General features: G+C 48.1%; 1 protein-coding gene across 1 annotated transcript in view; it reads right to left on the reverse strand.

Annotated features, from left to right (window-relative positions):
• Positions 1 to 19,659, reverse strand: part of LOC139745986 (uncharacterized) — a 318,309-nt gene that overhangs the window by 163,253 nt on the left and 135,397 nt on the right. Inside the window, exon 4 of the mRNA XM_071656747.1 lies at positions 603 to 833. Coding sequence (XP_071512848.1) covers positions 603 to 833 — 231 coding nt within the window. The remainder of the gene's footprint in view (positions 1 to 602; positions 834 to 19,659) is intronic.

Here is a 19,659-nt window from a genome sequence, read left to right on the forward strand (position 1 = left end):
ACTATTACCACTACTGCTACTACTACAGCTACTCCTACTACTACTACCACTGCTACTACTACCACTGCTACTACTTCTACTACTACTACTACAAATGCTACTACTACTGCTGCTACTACTACTATTACTACATCTTTCTACCATCACCACTACCACCACAGTTACTATTATTACAACTACTACTACTACTACAGCTACTACTACTACAGCTACTACTACTATTACTACTACAACTGCTACTACTACTGCTGCTACTACCACTATTACTACATCTTTCTCCCATCACCACCACCACCACCACAGTTACTATTATTACTACTACTACTACTACTACAGCTACTACTACTACAGCTACTACTACTACTACTACTACTACAACTGCTACTACTACTGCTGCTACTACTACTATTACTACATCTTTCTCCCATCACCACCACCACCACAGTTACTATTATTACTACTACTACTACTACTACTACTACAGCTACTACTACTACTACTACTACTAGTAGTACTATTACTACTACTACTACTACTACTACTACTACTACTACTACTACTACTACTACCACCACCCCTCTCCGCCCCCACCTACAACTCACCCTAGGCAGGGAGTCGTCGAGGGTGGCCAGCCTACGAGGGTCGGTGTAGCAGATGCTCTTGGGGCGTCGCTTGAAGTAGGTCTCATCTTCGTAGTCTATCTGGTCGGGCTGAGGCTTGCGGTGGGCGGGGGAGGTGTGGGCGGACTGGCTCTTGATGTACACGTTTTCGTCGGAGGGGACACGCCCACGCAGACACGCCGGCAGCAGGCTCTTCTTCTTGCATGGGGACGGCTGCTGGGGGGGATAAAAGACACGTCAGGGGGCTTGCTTGAGGGGGAAGGGGGGGATGGAAAGACACGTCACGGGTGCTTGCTTTGGGGGATGGAAAGACACGTCAGGGGGCTTGCTTAGGGGGATGAAAGGCACGTCAGGGTGCTAGCTTGGAGGGATGGAAAGGCACGTCAGGAGGCTTGCTTGGGGGATGGAAAGGCACGTCAGGAGGCTTGCTTAGGGGATGGAAAGGCACGGCAGGGTGCTTGCTTAGGGGGATGGAAAGGCACGTCAGGGGGCTTGCTTGGGGGGATGGAAAGGCACGTCAGGGGGCTTGCTTAGGGGGATGGAAAGGCACGTCAGGGGGCTTGCTTGGGGGGATGAAAGACACGTCAGGGTGCTTGCTTAGGGGGATGGAAAGGCACGGCAGGGTGCTTGCTTAGGGGGATGGAAAGACACGTCAGAGTGCTTGCTTGGGGGATGGAAAGGCACGTCAGGGTGCTTGCTTGGGGGGATGGAAAGGCACGGCAGGGTGCTTGCTTGGGGGATGGAAAGGCACGTCAGGGGGCTTGCTTGGGGGATGGAAAGGCACGTCAGAGGGCTTGCTTGGGGGATGGAAAGGCACGTCAGGGTGCTTGCTTGGGGGGATGGAAAGGCACGGCAGGGTGCTTGCTTAGGGGGATGGAAAGGCACGTCAGGGGGCTTGCTTGGGGGGATGGAAAGGCACGTCAGGGGGCTTGCTTGGGGGGATGAAAGACACGTCAGGGTGCTTGCTTAGGGGGATGGAAAGGCACGGCAGGGTGCTTGCTTAGGGGGATGGAAAGGCACGGCAGGGTGCTTGCTTAGGGGGATGGAAAGACACGTCAGAGTGCTTGCTTGGGGGATGGAAAGGCACGTCAGGGGGCTCTGTGGGGGGGGGGGGTAAGGCATGTTAGGGTCAGACTGGCGCTTGCTGGGTGGGCGGGATGTGTTGTTCACTGGTGTGTGGGAGGCTGTCTGCTGGTACTAAAAGATGTACATATACACACACCCACACCACTAGCTACACCACGCAATACTCGGCAAGCTGCTGCGTCACATGATAACTGTGTGGCCATCAGCAACTCAAGGGTGGGCCGTTTTGATACCTGCTTCTTTCCTTACACGTCGAAACTTTGGAACTCTCTACCTTCTTATGTTTTTCCCAATAACTATGACCTGGCACTTGTTAAAAGACAGTTTTTTTCAGTTTCCCCAAGTCGTAAATATTTTCCCTTGTCTTTTTTTTCTCTCCATAATTCTCTATTTCAATTAAGGTCGTGGACGTATTACCTTCTCTCCTCCTTTTCCTTCTCCTTTTGTTAGCTTTCTCTTCCTCGCTGCATTCCCGAGAGCCTTCCAGCAAACCCTTCTCGAAACCTTTTCCTCTAGTCAAACCATCGTGACATATTTTCGTGGTATTATCCTCAGCCGTTGCTCTCTCTGGGAGTCGGACTGTATGTACTGGTAATCTGACGAGTGAAAAATGGGTGGGAAGCAGCTCAAAAAAGTCACTAGGGTGATTGATTGCTGGATTATTGAGCGCTGACTCGGAGCGCTTCCTCAGCATTTTTGGTCGGCAACATACCAATATCTGTACATTTACCTTCTGTAATGTGTGGACGGATAGCAATGGTGCATCAGTAAACGGAACACTTTTTATTGCCTCACGAAGGAGACAATTTGCTCCTCTTCCCTCCGATTCTTGTGAAGGATTTCCAGGTTTATGGACAATAACATCACCTTTTCTTGAAGGAGTTGCGGGAGAGAGAGAGAGAGAGAGAGAGAGAGAGAGAGAGAGAGAGAGAGAGAGAGAGAGAGAGAGAGAGAGAGGGAATGTTGTCTTCACTCGAGCTGGAACGTATTTGCATTTGCTTTTCTTCGTCCGGTGGCTCGTGGAGGTTTGCATCGCCTCGGTGGTCAGGGTTTTTTTTTTTTTTCCAGATTTCCTCTTCGTGTGTTACGACGACTCGGAAGGCATTTACGCCTCACAGCGGAAGGTCTGGTGTGTATGTTATCATCCCACAATGTTTATTTATCGTTGAAAGAATTAGATACGGCGCTTTGGCATTAATGTCTGTCTTTGATACATTTGCGATCAGCATACAGACTTTGGAGATGGTATTGTCGCATTTGAGTGCGTCTGGCAATGAGTGTGTGGACTCTAGATCTAAGCTATGTTCTCCTCTGGTTGGTTGCAGTAGCTGATGACCCAATAAAACATAACGTAACTTGGAAAGTTTCCCTTTTTCTGGATCTTTCCGTCTCCGGTCCACTCACTGGAGCTCTCATCTTCGACTCTGCTTCCTTGCCATTCGCCTCTTAGGTATAGCCGGTGGAAACCTCCCTAAGACTGAAGTTGGGTTTGGGCCTCAAAGACTTTGAACGTTAATGTCCCTCTGTCGCCTTGTTTATATTCACATGTTCTTGGCCCTGGTAGTTTGAGGATCGAGTGCAAAAAGGTTTAAAGTTTCCTCTGTCGCTTGTTTGTATTCACATGCTCTTGACCCTGGTAGTTTGAGGATCGAGTGCAAAAAGGTTTAAAGTTTCCTCTGTCGCTTGTTTGTATTCACATGCTCTTATCCCTGGTAGTTTAAGGATCGAGTGCAAAAAGGTTTAAAGTTGCCAGTGTGGGTGATTAGCTCCACCATGGCATCGTATGGATATCTGAAGAGCTGCTTTGTTGTGGACGGACGGGTCTTCCTCGTCACTCCTGGTCAGCTTGTGATTTGGATTTCATACCCTGTGGTCCTCGTAGGGTCTCCAAGGAGCCTCTGTAACGACTGCAAACGCTGCCTTCGTCACTCAGTGGCGCAGCCTTTCGTTACAGTGGGACGGATGCCTTCAGGAGCGAGGTGTCCTTCCAGTAGTGGAGGGTGTCATTACGAACGAGGTGTTAACACCTTCGGCGGCAGTGTGTGAGATTTAGTAGGGTCGTGCCTCCCTGTGGGAGCACGAACCTACCCACCTTCAGGAGTGAGAGGTAGTAACCCTTTACGGTTAACGTGTGCCCTTGGAGAACGAGAGGTACATACATTTTGAAGTTATGGAATCTTACGGGAGTATGTCATCCTTCGAGAATGACTGGAGTCGAGTGCATAGGTTCGAATCCTGGTTGCGGCAGTCGCACGTCCGTGAATCTGTCTGTTACCGCCTAGCTACCAAAAGCTCACTGTTAGTTACGCTCACTTCTGAGAGTTGGAAGGTAGTGAAGATAAATTCAAGGTATTTGAAGTACATATTACGAAGTTCTCCCATGACGTAGTTCATCAGAGGTCACCAAGAGGCTGTTGATCCGTTGAACGTGATAGGGATTTTCGTCCTTAAATGTTTACGTTTAGCGTCATAGATCAGGCGAGGCTTCTGCAGTGTGGGTTAGGACGGTGTAAGTTAGGTTAAGTTAGCTTAAGATAGTTTACATTAGTTTAATGTGGGTTAGTCTAGTGTAGGTTACGTTGGTCTAAGTTAGGCTATTTAATTTTAAGTTAGTTTAAGTTAGGTTTGAGTTTAAGTTAGCGTAGTTTAGTTTAAGTTACGCTTTTGTTTGAGTTAAGTTAGTTTAAGTTAGGTTTTGGTTTGTTAGACTAACTTAGGTTAAAGTTAGGTTCTAGTTTGAGTTAGATTGGCTTAGGTTAAGTTAGTTTGGGTTAGGTTGGGCTAAGTTAAAATTAGGTTAGTTTGGGTTACATTAGGTTATGGTGGAACATCTCGCTCGCCTTAGTCATCTACCGACTGGTGGCGTGTGGAGCGCAACGAACAATGTCCATTGCCTTCACCAGAAGCTTATGTTCCAGGGCAAACTACGCATGACGTCAGATGTTGCATTCTCAACCTGGCATATTCATAAAAATCGGTATCGGTCAACGCTACAAAGCTACATGTTCATACATATTCGATCATCCAAGTGAATACTTACATATATTTACGACAGAAATTACAAGTAGAACAGAGAAAGTTTGTGGAAGAACTCTGGGGGAAAACCACCTGAGCGGAGGATAAAGATTGCATGGGAGGACCGACTGTCTCACAGCTGAAGGCAGAGCCAGACAGCCATGGCAGGAAACCTTCAAGGTAATGTTGATGTAATGCTCAGAGATCTTGGAGGTTGTGAGAAGGCATGACGAAGGTGATGCTGACCCAGGAAGATGTATGACCCATGGGAGACAAGGAGAATCTGGAACCAATAAGGAGCTCTGTCAAGGAACGTAGCACACTCGCTTTCCACCACAATATGTGTGTGTGTGTGTGTGTTGTTGACGCATGGTGCAACGACAGGGCTACGAGAACTGAGGCAGGAAGGGTATCGACCCAGCTGAAATAGATGGCTTGCAGGCAAGGCAACAGCCTGCATTCACAAGTACCGATGGCTGCCTTGGGTGTGGAACGGATGAATGGACCCATAGACTCCGGGAGGAACTGGAAGAAGGAACATGGACAGTATCTGTAACTTTATGACCACAAAGTCAGCAGTACGATAGTTCCCCCCGGAAAAGAGAAGGAAAAAGAAAAGAAGATGTTCGAGGGATGGAGGAGGACATTACTTAAAGGAAGGGTTGGCAGATGGCCCGAAGGACATGGAAGTGAGTGATGGACTTAGGGATATTGTACACAAGGAAAACCAAAGAAGAATTACCATTAGAATTAGATGAGCTGAAGAGACGTAGATTTGCCCACCCTTGAGTTGCTGATGGCCACACAGTAATCATGTGACGCAGCAGCTTGCCGAGTATTGTGTGGTCTAACTAGTGGTGGGGGGCACACAAGCAGCCAGCTCTCGGGAGCAAAACCAAAGGAATACCTATAGAAGAGAGAAAATGAACCTACATTGCTGCGTAGGGCAAGGGGGTCGGGCTTTGAACTTAGCCTGGGACACTTTAGAAGTCGGACCGCTTACGAATCAACTCTGTCAATTAAGGATGCTGAGCCAGAACCACCCCCAAACGTGAGACAAGTACTCCATAAAAGCACGAATCATTCCCTTGTATAAACAGAGCAACTCTTTAGAACAGAAGAAGTTTTGACTTTCAAACAGCACATATAAACCAAGTTAGATTTTTCATCACAAAACTGACTTCATTGTTTGATATATAATTTGAAGGCAGATTAACCTATCGAGTTTATATATATATATATATATATATATATATATATATATATATATATATATATATATAATGGAAAGGATCACAATTTTGCGCGTGATCAAGATATTCCTATGAGTCCACGGGGAAAATGAAACACGAAAAGTTCCCAAGTGCACTTTCGTGCAATAAACTCATCATCAAGGGAGACGCAAGAGAGAAATATATGTTTTGGACAATCACATGTTTACCAAATGGCGTCCTAGCTTCGTCTCTTCGATGTATATCAACTGACTGTTATTATTCTCTCTTGAGTCTCCCTTGATGATGTGATTATTACACGAAAGTGCACTTGGGAACTTTTCGTGTTTCATTTTCCCCGTGGACTCATAGGAATATATATATATATATATATATATATATATATATATATATATATATATATATATATATATATATATATATATATATATATATATATACGCCAGAGGACGAGATTATTGTATAAGCCAGACGCGAAGACCCTGGACAGGATTACGCGAAGGTTGACGCGATTATCTGACCCAGTACAAACGTAAGTGCCACGGCCAGCAAGGTTATGTGCCGGAACACACACACACTAGTCTTTCCCTCCCATCTCCCCTATCCCCTTACCATGACTACCCTTCCCTTGAGGGGAATAGGGATGGTGCGCTCCAGCAGGAGGACAGACCAGTGCCATGGTTTGGGTGTCGTCTGAGAATCCCCGACGTGTTGGAGGCGGTCGTAAAGGTGGAGTGAAACCCGAGGTGAAGCACCTCCCTCTTACCATCTCCCTCAGGAGCTGACGACCAAGGGGCTCCTGTCAGGGTGGGGGGGTCATCAGCGGGGGTTCAGCGCCCCCCCCCCCCCTTGGTTTAGCAGGTAAGAGGCTTGGAGCTAGTCTGGTTTACCAACGGGTAAGGTAAGAATGATTCCGGTTTAGGTGTGACGAGAGGGAGAGGGGTCGTTGGTTTATGTGTGGCTAAGGTAAGAGATACATTGGTTTATGAGGCTGAGGTAAGAGATGCATTGGTTTATGAGGCTGAGAGATACATTGGTTTATCAATGAAGTATATCCTGGTATATCCTGGTTTATCAAGGACTGAAGTCTATCCTGGTATATCAAGGACTGAAGTATATCCTGGTATATCAAGGACTGAAGTATATCCTGGTATATCAAGGACTGGTATATCAAGGACTGAAGTATACCCTGGTATATCAAGGACTGAAGTATATCCTGGTATATCAAGGACTGAAGTATATCCTGGTATATCCATCAGGATATCAGGATAATAAGACATCCCAGGACATGAGTCCCCTGGAGTTAGCAGGAGATCAAGTGGATGAGTCAAAACAGAATGAGTCTTCACTCATCTTGGGTTATAGCTCACTAGGGTACGAGTATATCCCGGAGTGATATCCTGGTATATGAAAGACCAGGTATGATATATATCCTGGTACATGAGCGACCAGGTAAGATATATATCCTGGTACATGAACGACCAGGTAAGATATATATCCTGGTACATGAGCCACCAGGTAAGATATATATCCTGGTACATGAACGACCAGGTAAGGTAGAGATCCTGGTACATGAACGACCACGTAAGGTAGAGATCCTGGTACATGAGCGACCAGGTAAGATATATATCCTGGTACATGAAAGACCAGGTAAGATATATATCCTGGTACATGAACGACCAGGTAAGATATATATCCTGGTACATGAGCGACCAGGTAAGATATATATCCTGGTACATGAACGACCAGGTAAGATATATATCCTGGTACATGAGCCACCAGGTAAGATATATATTCTGGTACATGAACGACCAGGTAAGATATATATCCTGGTACATGAACGACCAGGTAAGATATATATCCTGGTACATGAGCGACCAGGTAAGATATATATCCTGGTACATGAGCGACCAGGTAAGATATATATCCTGGTACATGAACGACCAGGTAAGATATAGATCCTGGTACATGAACGACCAGGTAAGATATAGATCCTGGTACATGAACGACCAGGTACAAGACAGCCACCTCGTTCCGGGAGGTGTGAGCAAGACCCGCTCGAGCACACGTCTCGTCCGTGGAGTGTGAGGGCATCATCACACGTGCACTCCACACGTGCCTCACCGCACGAGCCGGAGGAGGAGGGCGGCCACGACATGAGAGTGTGTGTCCCGCAGCAAAGTCGTTTCACTCTCCAGCCATTTCGTTAAGCGCTGGCTTCTCCCAATATACACACCCCCCGCGCGCGTTCCCACCTCCACAACCTAGCCCGCACCGTGAATAGCGAAGCCGCGGGCGCACGCGATCCGAAGCCTCGTTGAAACATTTTCTCGCAAACAAAAGGCGTTGCCCATCACCCTGGCCAGGAGGGAGTGAGGGAGGGAGTGAGGGAGGGAGTGAGGGAGGGAGACGATACTCCAACGTATTGGATTGTGTTGGTGGTGGTGGTGTGTCCTGTAACACTACTCCACCAGGTGCACTGGCCTGCAACACTACCCCACCAGGAGCACTGGCCTGCAACACTACCCCACCAGGAGCACTGGCCTGCAACACTACCCCACCAGGAGCACTGGCCTGCAACACTACCCCACCAGGAGCACTGGCCTGCTACACTACCCCACCAGGTGCACTGGCCTGCAACACTACCCCACCAGGAGCACTGGCCTGTAACACTACCCCACCAGGAGCACTGGCCTGCAACACTACCCCACCAGGAGCACTGGCCTGTAACACTACCCCACCAGGAGCACTGGCCTGTAACACTACCCCACCAGGAGCACTGGCCTGCAACACTACCCCACCAGGAGCACTGGCCTGCAACACTACCCCACCAGGAGCACTGGCCTGCAACACTACCCCACCAGGAGCACTGGCCTGCCGCTTCCACTTTAAGGGCCCATGTATCGAAGGCCTTGAGGTATGAGTAAAGAAAAATTAAATATTTTTTCTTCTTAACGGCTAACTTGAATGATGTCATAAATGGCGGAAGAAGTTTATAGAAGACAGGATCGCCTACCTCTTAATCAGTCCTTTTCCGGATAGTGTAAGGTATTAGATTCTCCGTATCCGGATATATTTTTGATTTAGATTTGGTCATTGAATGTAGTAACGGTAATTTTCGTATCCTGTAAGAGTCGGGAAGATCTTCGCTTCCACTATACAACGAACCATGTCTGCAGTGTTTAATACCCTTCGAGAGGACATTGGTGTCAGAGCATGATGGAGTATTGAATGCCTTTACTACGAGTCTGGTCTTGTAGTGTGATGTACAGGCGAGCTGCCAATGGGTTCCCAGAGGCCACACGGAGCCAGGATCGTTTCTTACTTTGGAGAGGATGGTTTAGGGTGAATTGTGATAGCTCGTTAATCCGTGGAACGTTTACCGTCTCGTTAAACACTTGACTTGTACAACTGTCCAGTCATCCTCTACAGGTTGATGGCTGTCAGTGGATATTATCATTGGATTTTGTGCCTTAAATTTACTTAAAAGAAAAAGTATTTACGCTATTTTCATTTTTTTTACAGAGCTTTTCTTTCATGTACATTTACTGAAGTTATTTAGATGTATTTTGTTTGTTTTTTGTACTTATACTGAATGGTTTCGTTTTCTTTTTTCAAAGGTTTCAGTCCTCTATAGAGGGAGCCAGCCGGAGGGACTGAAGACGATCAAGACGACAGACAGTCACTTGTTTCTTGCTTCCCCCCCTCTCCCGCAGGTCAGTCACTGTCTGTTATGGTTTCTCCATTGTGGTATGTGTTTAGAGCGTACTTGTAAAAAGACCTTATGATCATCGCTTCGTTCTGAGCAACAGGTCCTTGTCTATCTCTGCCCGGGTTGTGTCGCTGTTGCTTGGGTCAGTGGTGGAGGATGTATCTTCACTGCTGAACACAGTCATGACAGCAATTATGTTGTCTGTGTGAGTGAATTCGGTGGAGCGGTGCTCTTGGATCAATCCTCTGTTTGTATGTATATATGTATATATATATATATATATCCCTTGGGATAGGGGAGAAAGAATACTTCCCACGTATTCCTTGCGTGTCGTAGAAGGCGACTAAAACGGAAGGGAGCGGGGGACTGGAAATCCTCCCCTCCTTTTTTTTTTTTTTAATTTTCCAAAAGAAGGAACAGAGAAGGGGGTCAGGTGAGGATATTTCCTCAAAGGCCCAGTCCTCTGTTCTTAACGCTACCTCGCTATCGTGGGAAATGGCGAATAGTATGAAAGAAGAGATATATATATATATATATATATATATATATATATATATATATATATATATATATATATATATATATATACATATATATATATATATATATATATATATATATATATATATATATATATATATATATATATATACATATATATATATATATATATATATATATATATATATATATATATATATATATATATATATATATATTCCTATGAGTCCACTCGGAAAATGAGACACAGAAAGTTCCCAAGTGCACTTTCGTGTAATAATCACATCATCAGGGGAGACACAAGAGAGAAATATAACGGTCAGTTGATATACATCGAAGAGACGAAGCTAGGACGCCATTTGGTAAACATGTGATTGTCCACGGGACTCGTAAGGAATATATCGTTCGATAACTTGTTCCCTCATAATGCCGATGCCACGGAGAATGGAAAAATTACTCCCGATCTGGTCATCACACCAAAACCTTCATTGACCATTTGCACCGAGAGCTGTGGTTTATGGTGGTGTATCGCGGGAAAGAGAATGTCAGTCTGTGGAAGACGGGGGTCAAAAATTCTTGCCGGGTGATGTTGGTGGGGAGGACACGGGAGGAGAAACCGAAGCACTGTCTGTAGAAGAGGGAGAGAGTGAACACCATGGCAAGAAGCCCAAGCTTTGGCGTCAGAACGACAGACGTGATGAATAAAACGACTTTGGTCTCTGTCTAGTAATTATGCATTATTTTCCAGTGTTTATTTCCTTTTATTTATTGGTTATTTGTGCATTTGTGGTCGAGTGTATTATCCGGGAATGATCTTGAATATCTGATTCAGGGTTAGGTGACAAAGTGTATTCATACCGGGGCTACAGCTTGAACTACAATGGCCTGGGTGATTCCCCAGCAGCAGTCGGGAGGCCCAGAGCCCAACCTAACCAGCGAACGACCGCGCTGGCGAGTAAGCTCTTCCGGAGGTGCTCAGTCGTACGACACACGCCTCAAGGGTATGTCCATGAAGCCCCTCCACACACACACACACACACACACACACAAGGGGGAGGAGTCGCATCAGTCACTCACTAGGAGCCGCTCCTCGTCACTCACCCACGAGAGGGCGGGGGGGAGCAGCCTTCCCTCATCACTCACCCACGGGGGAGCAGCCTTTCCCCATCACTCACCCACGGGGGAGCAGCCTTTCCTCATCGCTCACCCACGGGGGAGCAGCCTTTCCCCATCACTCACCCACGGGGGAGCATCCGTTCCCCATCACTCACCCACGGGGGAGCAGCCTTTCCTCATCACTCACCCACGGGGGAGCAGCCTTTCCCCATCACTCACCCACGGGGGAGCAGCCGTTCCCCATCACTCACCCACGGGGGAGCAGCCTTTCCCCATCACTCACCCACGGGGGAGCAGCCTTTCCCCATCACTCACCTACGGGGAGCAGCCTTTCCCCATCACTCACCCACGGGGGAGCAGCCGTTCCCCATCACTCACCCACGGGGGAGCAGCCTTTCCTCATCACTCACCCACGGGGGAGCAGCCTTTCCTCATCACTCACCCACGGGGGAGCAGCCTTTCCTCATCACTCACCCACGGGGGAGCAGCCTTTCCTCATCACTCACCCACGGGGGAGCAGCCTTTCCTCATCACTCACCCACGGGGGAGCAGCCTTTCCTCATCACTCACCCACGGGGGAGCAGCCGTTCCCCATCACTCACCCACGGGGGAGCAGCCTTTCCTCATCACTCACCGACGGGGGAGCAGCCGTTCCCCATCACTCACCCACGGGGGAGCAGCCTTTCCTCATCACTCACCCACGGGGGAGCAGCCGTTCCCCATCACTCACCCACGGGGAGCAGCCTTTCCATCACTCACCCACGGGGGAGCAGCCGTTCCTCATCACTCACCCACGGGGGAGCAGCCTTTCCTCATCACTCACCCACGGGGGAGCAGCCGTTCCTCATCACTCACCCACGGGGGAGCAGCCTTTCCTCATCACTCACCCACGGGGGAGCAGCCTTTCCCCATCACTCACCCACGGGGGAGCAGCCTTTCCCCATCACTCACCCACGGGGGAGCAGCCGTTCCCCATCACTCACCCACGGGGGAGCAGCCTTTCCCCATCACTCACCCACGGGGGAGCAGCCTTTCCCCATCACTCACCCACGGGGGAGCAGCCGTTCCCCATCACTCACCCACGAGGGAGCAGCCTTTCCCCATCACTCACCCACGGGGGAGCAGCCTTTCCCATCACTCACCCACGGGGGAGCAGCCTTTCCTCATCACTCACCCACGGGGGAGCAGCCTTTCCCCATCACTCACCCACGGGGGAGCAGCCTTTCCTCATCACTCACCCACGGGGGAGCAGCCTTTCCCCATCACTCACCCACGGGGGAGCAGCCTTTCCCCATCACTCACCCACGGGGGAGCAGCCTTTCCTCATCACTCACCCACGGGGGAGCAGCCTTTCCCCATCACTCACCCACGGGGGAGCAGCCTTTCCCCATCACTCACCCACGCGGGAGCAGCCTTTCCCCATCACTCACCCACGGGGGAGCAGCCTTTCCCCATCACTCACCCACGGGGGAGCAGCCTTTCCTCATCACTCACCCACGGGGGAGCAGCCTTTCCTCATCACTCACCCAGGGAAGGGCAGTCGTCATGATCGACTATTTTGATGTGTTTGCAGGAGGTGCCAGCTGGTGGCGGCAGCCAAGGGTCGGACAGAGCCTTGCTCCGACCGGGATTCTCGGCCATCCGGCCGCCTTGGCATGACGCTGTCATAGCCCTCACAACCTCATCACGGGACTGATGCCTGGCTCTCTCTCTCTCTCTCTCTCTCTCTCTCTCTCTCTCTCTCTCTCTCTCTCTCTCTCTCTCTCGATGTAATCTTACCTCATACGTCATCCACCTCATTCTTCCTCACTCCCAAGTCAGTGAGGCGGATTATTATGTCCGGGTCCCTCCTCCGCCCGACCACCACACCACACCACACCACCTCCTCTCCCTCACCAATACACTCTCTCTCTCTCTCTCTCTCTCTCTCTCTCTCTCTCTCTCTCTCTCTCTCTCTCTCTCTCTCTCTCTCTCTCACACACACACACACACAAACCTCTCCACCACCCACTCTTCTCCACTCACCTTCCACTCCCTCCTCCTCACACCTCATGCACCACAGTAGCCCCTCATAATGAAGCTTCAAGTCTCTTACCCTCGCTATGAGACATATGTTCATGAGTCGCACCGTGCACTGTACTTTTTCGAGTCCCATCATGTGATATCAGGAGGCTCTTGTACCCAGAGTGGAGTGTGAGGCACGGCCACCGTGTTGCTCCTCGGATCAGTTAGACTGTTGGAGGCCGCGACCCGCAGGCCTACGTAATCGACACATATGTCCAGGTCCTTCTCAGACACGTGTCCAGGTCCTTTTCAGACACGTGTCCAGGTCCTTTTCAGACGCTTGTCAAGTCCTTTTCAGACACGAGTCCAGGTCCTTTTCAGACATTTGTTCAGGTCCTTTTCAGACGCGTGTCCAGGTCCGCTTCAGACATTTTTGTCCAGGTCCTTTTCAGGCACGTGTCCAGGTCCTTTTCAGACACGTGTCCAGGTCCATTTCAGACACGTGTCCAGGTCCTTTTCAGACACGTGTCCAGATCCTTTTCAGACATGTGTCCAGGTCCTTCTCAGACACGTGTCCAGGTCCTTTTCAGGCATTTGTCCAGGTCCTTTTCAGGCATTTGTCCAGGTCCTTTTCAGGCATTTGTCCAGGTCCTTTTCAGGCATTTGTCCAGGTCCTTTTCAGGCATTTGTCCAGGTCCTTTTCAGACACGTGTCCAGGTCCTTCTCAGACACGTGTCCAGGTCCTATCCAAGATTCTCCACTCTACTTCATTATAGTTTTCAGCGGCTAGAGCCAGTGTGTTGAAAAATTCTGGTCCCCGGATGTTTACACTGCTTTGTCTAAGTGAACGTAGTGCACCGCTTGATTCCAGTTGTGATATAGTACGCTCCTCCATTCCTGGCCTGCCAATAGGGACCTGTTTCTCTTGAGTGAATTGAAAATCCTTCTGTCAAGAATTTCCCCAACGTAAAGTATGAGTACGCTTCAGCATCTATGCATTGGTCACTCGTGGGGTATATACTGTTGGCAGTGTTAAGTAAGGAGGGATGTTGAGGATGTGGATATGTTTTTGAACTCTGTGATTAGATTCGGGCTTGAAAGATGTTGTCAGCACGTAAGTGCCCCGATCAGGAGAGTATGGAAGCTGTGAGGGACGTCATTACTGATTTTATTTCCTCTCGTCTTGAAGGTCCGTAGTATCCACCGTGCCCTCATCTTGGAAGTGACAGCCGTTGCTTCATAGTGTTCCCTGATGTGGTCATCAGACTTTATTACTGTTGGGTTATTGTTAATGCATAATGTTAGTTTCTGTTGCGCATTCTACACTGCTTTTTTTTTTTTATAAATTCGCTTTCCCATGACGAAGTTCTTGAAAGTGTTTAGTTTTCATCTGAACCATTTCCATTTTTTATGTACTCAGTGGTATGTATGTAGTGCATGTTTGGAGCGCTTCTGTGGGATGACAATTCACGCACTCCTTATTTGCCCATCAGGAGATTCCCCAGTCGTCACATAGACAGTACCCATAGCATACACTTAACTGGTGATGTGCCGTATTATATCTTTCTACTTGGCCCCACTGCCTTATGACCAATGGAGAACATCTCATCGTTTAAAAAGCTCTCCTTTATATATTCATTCAACAAAGGGACATACTATTCTCGGTTACAGTCGAGAAAAAAATTATATTTGGAACCAGGTTATGAAGATAATCGTGTCACCATGACGGTGCTGTGGGCCAGACCCTTGTGTGACCAGCCACACAGCATGACGGTGCTGTGGGCCAGACCCTTGTGTGACCAGCCACACAGCATGACGGTGCTGTGGGCCAGACCCTTGTGTGACCAGCCACACAGCATGACGGTGCTGTGGGCCAGACCCTTGTGTGACCAGCCACACAGCATGACGGTGCTGTGGGCCAGACCCTCGTGTGACCAGCCACACAGCATGACGGTGCTGTGGGCCAGACCCTCGTGTGACCAGCCACACAGCATGACGGTGCTGTGACAGGCCAGACCCTCGTGTGGCCAGCCACACAGCATGACGGTGCTGTGGGCCAGACCCTCGTGTGACCAGCCACACAGCATGACGGTGCTGTGGGCCAGACCCTCGTGTGACCAGCCACACAACACGATGGTGCTGTGGGCCAGACCCTCGTGTGACCAGCCACACAGCATGACGGTGCTGTGGGCCAGACCCTCGTGTGACCAGCCACACAACATGATGGTGCTGTGGGCCAGACCCTCGTGTGACCAGCCACACAGCATGACGGTGCTGTGGGCCAGACCCTCGTGTGACCAGCCACACAACATGACGGTGCTGTGGGCCAGACCCTCGTGTGACCAGCCACACAGCATGACGGTGCTGTGGGCCAGACCCTCGTGTGACCAGCCACACAACATGACGGTGCTGTGGGCCAGACCCTCGTGTGACCAGCCACACAACATGACGGTGCTGTGGGCCAGACCCTCCCAACCACAGCACCATAAAAGAGAGACTGAAGACACAGAAGGTAGGGGCTGGACTTACTGGTAAATGTTGAACTAGATCTTCAGTAAATGCTGGTGAGGGGAGGGGGAATTGGTGCCTTCAGAGAATACGTAATAGGAAGAGGTGGTTTAATTGTTTTGCTAGTTTACAACCCTCCCAGGAGAGAGAGAGAGAGAGAGAGAGAGAGAGAGAGAGAGTCTTTGGGGATTATAGACTGGGAGAGGCTACCTCACTATGAGATTTGAGTTCGGTATAGAACACTGTCCGAAGAGGTTCTAGAACGTCTGAAAGGAGGGAGTCCGAAAGAAGGAAGAGGAGGAGGAGGAGGAGGAGGAAGGGCATCAGAGAAGAATCAGGTACGGTTCAGCAGATGCCAGAAAGCGGAAGAGAATTGAGGTGTGAAGAAGATATAGACGACACGAGAACGAAGCGGAAACATAGATGAACATTTGTGTAGAATTGAATGGAAAAAAATTGTAGCGTCTGATCAGTGGGAGACAGTGTCTCTGCTGCTATACAGATGAGAGGGTGAAGGGCCTTTGGAAATTGCTAAGATTCTCAGGCAAGACGTAAGCAGGATGTCTAAGGATCTTTGTCTATATAAGGGACATGTCTTTGATGTAATTTCGCCGTGTGTGCTCCAGGAGAGTGAAGAAACGGTCGACAAATCGCTTGACTTCATGTTTAAGAAGCCTATTTTAATGGGGATCAGTCACTGGAGCAGAGGAGCGTACCAACTTTTTAAGAAAGAAGTGATGGATATTGAACTACACCACAGACCGGTGTTTTCAAAGTACGATTTGTGAAACATTGAAGAACACAATGAAAAGAAAAATGAATGAATAATTGTCAGACGCTAATTAAGCGAGATAGTGCACCTTCTCAGGCAAAAAGGTCTCTTGTCTAAACAATTAAAGATACACTGATGAACCTGCATCCTTGGATGTATAAAATGCCTTTGACACTGTCCCCCTACGAATTTGATCCAATAAACGGGACCACAGAAAGCTATGAGAGGGATTACTCCTCCAGTAGATCACTAATTTAGGTGACAGAGACCAAGGGATGTATGACAGGAGGTGCTTACTCCAGTTGGGGTACCGTCAGAAGACAAAGGAACACTGGGGTCCCACAGACTCCATCTTTGGACCACCGCAGTTTTTCTCCCTTATGTTGATCACTTGCCATCAGCACTAAGAATCCTTCCTGTGTATTTTTTTTTTGGGTGATTCTGAAATCACGGAGAAGTGAAGAATCTCTCGGGTTCTATCAGTCTCCCTTAAGGGACCTGTGCAGGCGCCAGCTCTCGTCATGGCTGAAGAAGTTCAACGCCAGGAAATTTAAGGTGACGAAGATGAGACAAAAGGAGAGGAGGAGGAAACACCACCTGCGGGAAGCAGTGTGTGAAAGGGACTTAGAAGTCGTCATAGTGGTAAGTCTTCCCCTTGAACATGATATGAGGACGATATTCAAGAAGGAATATTACATGGAAGGAATATTACTCAAGATCAGGACTGCGTTCAAACACACGGACGTCCAGATGTTCAGAGAAAATATTTGCCGCATGTATCGCACCAAAACTGGATTACATGGGCCGCCTAGGTCGAGCGTACAGCTTCGAATCCTGGTTGCGGTAGTCTGTCCACAGTAGATCCAGGTGTTCAGCCACCTCAAGGGAATGGTTCATAAAAATGGGTACCAAATTTAGGCTAGGCTAGGGTATATAAATAAATATATATATATATATATATATATATATATATATATATATATATATATATATATATATATATATATATAAATTTTTTTTTTTTTTTTTTTTTTTTTTTATAATTTGTCGCTGTCTCCCGCGTTTGCGAGGTAGCGCAAGGAAACAGACGAAAGAAATGGCCCACCCCCCCCCCCCATACACATGTACATACACACGTCCACACACGCAAATATACATACCTACACAGCTTTCCATGGTTTACCCCAGACGCTTCACATGCCTTGATTCAATCCACTGACAGCACGTCAAACCCTGTATACCACATCGCTCCAATTCACTCTATTCCTTGCCCTCCTTTCACCCTCCTGCATGTTCAGGCCCCGATCACACAAAATCTTTTTCACTCCATCTTTCCACCTCCAATTTGGTCTCCCTCTTCTCCTCGTTCCCTCCACCTCCGACACATATATCCTCTTTGTCAATCTTTCCTCACTGATTCTCTCCATGTGCCCAAACCATTTCAAAACACCCTCTTCTGCTCTCTCAACCACGCTCTTTTTATTTCCACACATCTCTCTTACCCTTACGTTACTTACTCGATCAAACCACCTCACACCACACATTGTCCTCATACATCTCATTTCCAGCACATCCATCCTCCTGCGCACAACTCTATCCATAGCCCACGCCTCGCAACCATACAACATTGTTGGAACCACTATTCCTTCAAACATACCCATTTTTGCTTTCCGAGATAATGTTCTCGACTTCCACACATTTTTCAAGGCTCCCAAAATTTTCGCCCCCTCCCCCACCCTATGATCCACTTCCGCTTCCATGGTTCCATCCGCTGACAGATCCACTCCCAGATATCTAAAACACTTCACTTCCTCCAGTTTTTCTCCATTCAAACTCACCTCCCAATTGACTTGACCCTCAACCCTACTGTACCTAATAACCTTGCTCTTATTCACATTTACTCTTAACTTTCTTCTTCCACACACTTTACCAAACTCAGTCACCAGCTTCTGCAGTTTCTCACATGAATCAGCCACCAGCGCTGTATCATCAGCGAACAACAACTGACTCACTTCCCAAGCTCTCTCATCCCCAACAGACTTCATACTTGCCCCTCTTTCCAGGACTCTTGCATTTACCTCCCTAACAACCCCGTCCATAAACAAATTAAACAACCATGGAGACATCACACACCCCTGCCGCAAACCTACATTCACTGAGAACCAATCACTTTCCTCTCTTCCTACACGTACACATGCCTTACATCCTCGATAAAAACTTTTCACTGCTTCTAACAACTTGCCTCCCACACCATATATTCTTAATACCTTCCACAGAGCATCTCTATCAACTCTATCATATGCCTTCTCCAGATCCATAAATGCTACATACAAATCCATTTGCTTTTCTAAGTATTTCTCACATACATTCTTCAAAGCAAACACCTGATCCACACATCCTCTACCACTTCTGAAACCGCACTGCTCTTCCCCAATCTGATGCTCTGTACATGCCTTCACCCTCTCAATCAATACCCTCCCATATAATTTACCAGGAATACTCAACAAACTTATACCTCTGTAATTTGAGCACTCACTCTTATCCCCTTTGCCTTTGTACAATGGCACTATGCACGCATTCCGCCAATCCTCAGGCACCTCACCATGAGTCATACATACATTAAATAACCTTACCAACCAGTCAACAATACAGTCACCCCCTTTTTTAATAAATTCCACTGCAATACCATCCAAACCTGCTGCCTTGCCGGCTTTCATCTTCCGCAAAGCTTTTACTACCTCTTCTCTGTTTACCAAATCATTTTCCCTAACCCTCTCACTTTGCACACCACCTCGACCAAAACACCCTATATCTGCCACTCTGTCATCAGACACATTCAACAAACCTTCAAAATACTCATTCCATCTCCTTCTCACATCACCACTACTTGTTATCACCTCCCCATTTACGCCCTTCACTGAAGTTCCCATTTGCTCCCTTGTCTTACGCACCCTATTTACCTCTTTCCAGAACATCTTTTTATTCTCCCTAAAATTTACTGATAGTCTCTCACCCCAACTCTCATTTGCCCTTTTTTTCACCTCTTGCACCTTTCTCTTGACCTCCTGTCTCTTTCTTTTATACTTCTCCCAC

This window comes from Panulirus ornatus, chromosome 63, assembly GCF_036320965.1.
Source record: "Panulirus ornatus isolate Po-2019 chromosome 63, ASM3632096v1, whole genome shotgun sequence".
In the NCBI taxonomy this organism is placed as follows: domain Eukaryota; kingdom Metazoa; phylum Arthropoda; class Malacostraca; order Decapoda; family Palinuridae; genus Panulirus; species Panulirus ornatus.